The 5684-nt window shown below is 39.8% G+C and overlaps 1 protein-coding gene across 2 annotated transcripts in view; it reads right to left on the bottom strand.

The window, feature by feature from the left end:
* The window catches only part of kcnj13 (potassium inwardly rectifying channel subfamily J member 13), a 17354-nt gene continuing 11670 nt past the window's right edge, over positions 1-5684 (bottom strand). For both annotated transcript variants that reach the window (XM_083549091.1, XM_083549090.1), the window contains exons 2-3: positions 3995-4506; positions 1-2544 (exon numbers count right to left, since the gene is read on the bottom strand). In XM_083549091.1, the coding sequence (XP_083405217.1) occupies positions 1946-2544; positions 3995-4463 (1068 nt within the window). In that variant the 5' untranslated portion in view covers positions 4464-4506 and the 3' untranslated portion in view covers positions 1-1945. The remainder of the gene's footprint in view (positions 2545-3994; positions 4507-5684) is intronic.

Here is a 5684-nt window from a genome sequence, read left to right as displayed (position 1 = left end):
TTTTTTTAAGAATATTATTTTTAATTCATCTTTCGTTATATGTTACAAAATGATGGTGAACTTCTTTCACAAGGCCACACAGGGCCTTCCACACAGTTTAATTTACAAACAGTAGTCAGTGTTTAAAAATGTCTTTTCCGTTTGGTAAGAAAGAAAAAAAAATCTTGGGGATCATAACATTTTACACACATAACCAATACTGATATAAAAATCTCAGATTTTTGATTTACAGTATATATTGGATTGATTGACTTAAGGAAGAAGAGAGAAAAAAAAAGTTACCTCTGCTCACAAAATTCCTTCAGAGCAAAGACTCGGAGAAGATAAGTACTTTAATAATGCAGTGTTATCTGAGTGTTATATTAATAGGAAAAACAATTAAATAAAAATATACAGTGTGCGACTATCTGTCTAATCATGCAGATCTATGTGCAGGGTCCAGTGAATTTGCTCGTCCTTCATGTGGGAAATGAACTACACTAAGCTGACAAAAGTTCGAGCATAAGCATAAGATAAGATAGCATAACGTCCCATGAACATTCCATTCCACATTTAGTCTCCATTTGCTGTTATAATAAAATCCCATCTTCTGGAAAGATGTTCAACTTGATTCTGAGGAGATTTGTGAGATTTCATTCAGCCACAAGGGTGTTAGTAAAGTCAGGTACTGGTGTAGATGAGGTGAGGAGGCCTGGGTGCAGTCAGCGTTCACATTCATCTCAATAGGGTTCAGTGTCAGAGCTCTATAGCAGGAGATCTTCCATTCCTAATATATCCTATATAACCGTGTGCCTTCAACATTGTGTTAACAGTTTGGCAAAGAACCACACATGGCTGGAAAAGTTAGGTGTCCCAATATTTTGTCCATAAAGTGTACCTTGTGACTTTGTCTTTCAAGAAACAGAAACGAGCAGAATTTTTAAAAATATTTTAATACTGGCTCTTTGTATTTAGGGCTTAGTGTTTGGGTAATTTTTTCCTTTTTTTTTTTTTTTGACAAAAATGAACTAATTCCTCAAAACTAATAGAGCCAAGCATGTTTCCTAGGTTTTGTTCAAATTGAACAAACAAACAAAAAAAGCAAAAAAAACCCAACAAAAACCCCCACAATGTAGCCATTCCCACAAGTGACTAGCTAGCATAATTCTGCATGTTTATTTTAACGGTTCCACAATCACCTGGCACCTTGATGCTAATTTATAAGCAGTAGTATTGTTTAGCTCTCAGCAGTGTACTCTAAAATCATCGCTTTATTTATTTATTGTTAAATCTTAAAATGTCACATATTTTCAGTGAAAATGCGCATCCCCGTTTCATGCTATTCCTTTGTTCTTTCAAGTCCAGATGTGATGTGGTTTTAGAAGAACAGTGTTGCCTTGAAGTCCTTGAAGGTAAAAAATACAGTTTTCACTCCATTCTGAATGTTGAATTCCATGACCTGTGCATTTCTAATAAGAAAACCCCCCCAAAATGGTGTAGTTTCTGCCTGATGAGGGGGGTAGATTTGAGGAACCAGAGTGTGGTGTTGAATAAAACGTCTGTAGTTTCGTTATGAATCTTTATGATGTTAAAAAAAGTCAATATAGTTTTTCAGGAAGACAATAATGAGAGGCTATTGATTAGCTGGGTAGCTAGGTAGATTTAGCTTGTGTCTAGTGCCTGGTTGCTTGTAGTTAGCTTCCAGGTGGGTTCTTCTTGCACTTTGGTGTCTGTCAATTAGTTTAGAATTTTAAAATCCGATTTCGATCCAGACAGATTCTAGGTTAACGACTAGACAGATACTAGCTATGGATTAGCATCTGACCAAGTTCTACATAGTGATTAGTATTAATGGAATGAAATGTAAGAATTGTGTGAACGTTGTTCTCAAGTGAAATGCCTTTTCATGTGCACGCAGGAAAAATGGAGGACACAAACACAAACACAGAAACGTACAGACGAACAGCTATTCCATTGCATCGTTACCGTCGCCGTTGACTTGTACCACACACTCCTTGTCCCGAGAGTTGCTGTAAGTGTTGGGTCCCATAAGTGAGCAGATGTGTGTGTCGAAATAACGCATGGCCTGAGCGCTGTTCCGCCGTTCTCCGTGCAGGACCGCCTTGGTGAACCGACGCCCATATTGGATCTCGTCAGCCAAGTAGGATGTCCTCTTGTGGTACGCAGATCCTGTGCCCTCCTGCGAAGCGGAAAGGAACACAACCAGCTCGAACTGCGACTGGCCTGACGGCGGCATGACGCGATTCAGCGGGCTGTCTGGGGTCAAGGGGTGGAGAAAGGTCAAAGGGGACAGGAAGAGTGGGCAAGGTCGGGAGCCCAAGCCATCAAGCATGAAATCCAAGGCGGTTTGGTGGATAGTGTGATCGTCCTGTTCCTCGTATAGCACAGAGCTCACACACACGTCGACCAGTGGCCTCGAGAGCAGATTACAGACACGGAACATAAGGCAACGTTGACCTTCAACTTCACACACCACGGCTTTAGGGCTGAACAAAATTCCACTGCAGCGCTTCTGGGGGCGAGAGAATTTAGCCACGAATGCACCTGAGATAAATAGAGAGAAGAAAAGTAAAGAAAGGGTTAAAAATGTATGTTTTTTAAAACATTTCTTTAATAGGAACACCCATAAACCTGAGAGTTCAAGCCAGAATGGTGCAAAACCAAAATGATGCAAAAACCATCAAGCGATCTTTAGTTTAACATGAAAAACACATTTTTATAGAGCTGAACTGGTGTGAGCTGAAAGAAAGTGAACAGTAATTTAATTAACGACTTTTTGCAGCTGTGAGGAACAGATAAGCATCTCACAACATGTTGAACCTTAAGGCAGATGGGTTACAAAAGCAGTAGGCCAGAACATCATTTCATCATGGACAGCTAATTAGAACAAAAAGCAAATGTAAAAATCTGCGTGAAACTGGGCAAATCTGCCTCAGAGACGTTTGACATGCGGTACGCTTGACATACGGCGATGCTGCGTTAAGTAGTTATGGTGTTTTGAGTGGCACGCTCACTTCAACTGCACAAGATCATTAGTGGGAGAGGATAAAAGATCAGGAAGACCTTCAACGAGCTCAACCCCTGAAAATGTCGAAACCATTCAGCCACTTGTTCATGATGATTGTAGAAGAACAACCCTCTTCCCGAAGATTAAGATCCAGAGCAAAGGTCACTGTTTTAACACCGTTGTGGGGATCCAGCAGAAGGGGATTGACCATTCAAAAAGAAGACTTTTGGGACGTATTCCAGAAGCGGCAGGAACGCTGGGAGTGCTGTATTGCTGTGCGAGGGGACTATTTTGAAGGCGATAGGGTGTAAACGATAGAAATAAAGTACTTTCTTGTAAACAGAGCTAATCTAAAACTTTTTGATACCACCTCATAAGTGATGTAAGGAAGTGTATAGAGCTCTATAGAAGGAAGATCTTTCACTCCAACCCATGTAAAGCATCTTGATGGAGCTGGCTTTGTGCACAGGGGCATTGTCATGCTAAGACAGGTTTGGGTCTCTTATACAACTGTGTCCAACTTTGTGGTAATAGTTCGAGGAAGAACCACAAAGTGTTTTTGAAGTCCGGTGATCATAAACTATAAGACCAGGAGCCAAAGTTTAAACTGAGAGACCTTTCTCACAAACACATGCTAAGTCACTGAGAAAAGTCTTTGATTAACAAATGTACACATAATCTGAGTGTGTGCTTTGTTTATATTGGAGTTACAGTTTATAAGCTAGCTGTAATGTTTAAATAAGCTACAGTGCTTGTACAGTTATTCAATACCTGGTGTGTTTTCTCAACATTTAAGACATTCAAGTGTTTAGAAGTGCAATGGCCAATAGATTGTTTCTTCCTTCAAAATTAATGGAAATATTTACAGTTAGAATATAAAAAAATGTATAGTTCAATTGCTAAAAGAACCATCCAACAATCATACAAAGCAACCTAACAAATGAAAATGATTCAATCTTAATATGATATTATTAGCAGAAGACATACCAGTGATGAAGGCCTCAAGCATGAGCCCCAGCAGCATCTGCAAGGCAAGAAGGGCAATGGCCATGGGGCAATCGGCATTGGGGTACATGGTCCCATATCCAATGGTCAGCTGGGTCTCGAGGGCGAACGAGAAGGCGGCGGTGAATCCTGTCACGTATTTGACGCACAGCGTATGCCCAGGTGGTGGGTTGTCATGGTCGACGACCAAATCGCCATTGGCACGCGCCAAGACGTACCACAGTATAGCAAAGAGAAGCCAATGGAGGAGGAAGGAACCACAGAATGCCAACACCACCCAACGCCAACGCAGGGAAAGCCACGCCCCCCACATGTCCTTAAAAGCACTGATCCACGTTTCTCGTATACCGGAGGCAGGGCTGCGCATAAGACTCCTCCCATCCTTGCTAACCAATCTCTTCTGTGAAGGTTTGGTTTTCATTAGCGGTAATGATGAACTGCTGGTTGCCATGCCAACAGGGAGGGTAGGGGGTGATGAAGATGATGATTTGGACCTGCAAAAAAAATACATAAGAAGAAGGCCAATAAGTTTGCAAAAGCTGGGCATTAGGTTTTAGTGACTAAAATTTTGTTTGATTGGTTGATAAAAATCGATTCTGGACATATTTGTAGGCTAAAATCAGCCTGGTGACCTTTAAATCATTGATAATAATATCTTGATGTTCCTAGTAATGCAAGTGCCCTCAACCCTTATTCCAGATGCTTTTCTGATATTTTGTCCAATACTAACTTCTTCTTTCTGAAGACCAGAGCATCTTCTTTGACAATATGGTGTGATTGTTCAAGGTTCTGTCACATACATATTGTGATTTGATGGTCCAAGTGGGCCTGGGGTGCTGTCAGGGTCCCAATTCATCCCAAAGGTGTTCTGCAGAGTTAAGTTCAGATCTCTAAAGCAGCCCCTCCAGATCTTCCACTCAAACTATATCTTCATGAAGCTGTCTTTGTTCTAGCATTGTCATGCTAGAAAGGGTTTGGGTCTCCTAGTTCAAATGAAGGGAACATTTCATACTACTGCATCCAAAGACAAATACAATTGTGTCCAACTTGTTTCTTTGTGTCTTTTTTTGGATTCTCCTGTTGAACTGGAACTAAAAATAAACGACTTAAACTTGGCTTGTTGGAAGGAACTTTTCTTCAAGAATGGAGAAATATTCACTTTTTTTAAGTTTACATATTATATGAATATCAACTTTTCATTGTTAATGAATTCTTTTACCATTTCACATCACTTTCTCAGTTATTTCACATTATATTTTATTATAATTATAACATTCTTATACACATGATTATTAACTTTATTTTTCAATTATTTTGCTTGTCTGTAGACAGCCAGGTGAGAACTCCAGATCCCAGGAACCATTGCAGCTTCCAAATATGGTCGTTCCAGCTTTTAAACCTGCACACACTCCTGCTATGCATCTCCGAACTACTGACTGAGCACAGGTAAGCTCAATTAGACACACACACACACACACACACACACACACACACACACACACACACACACACACACACACACACTCCTAATGACTAAATATACTATAAATACCTATATATATTTATATTAAAATCACAATATACATTTTTTTTTTCTTACACATTTCTTACAATATTACATAATATTAGCATATCATCCTATTCCTATTCCTATTGTAATACCATGAAACAA

This window comes from Silurus aristotelis (genome assembly GCF_946808225.1).
Source record: "Silurus aristotelis genome assembly, chromosome: 8".
Taxonomy (NCBI): Eukaryota; Metazoa; Chordata; class Actinopteri; order Siluriformes; family Siluridae; genus Silurus; species Silurus aristotelis.
Note: the sequence above shows the minus strand (reverse complement) of the source record. Positions and strands in the feature narration are given on the sequence as shown.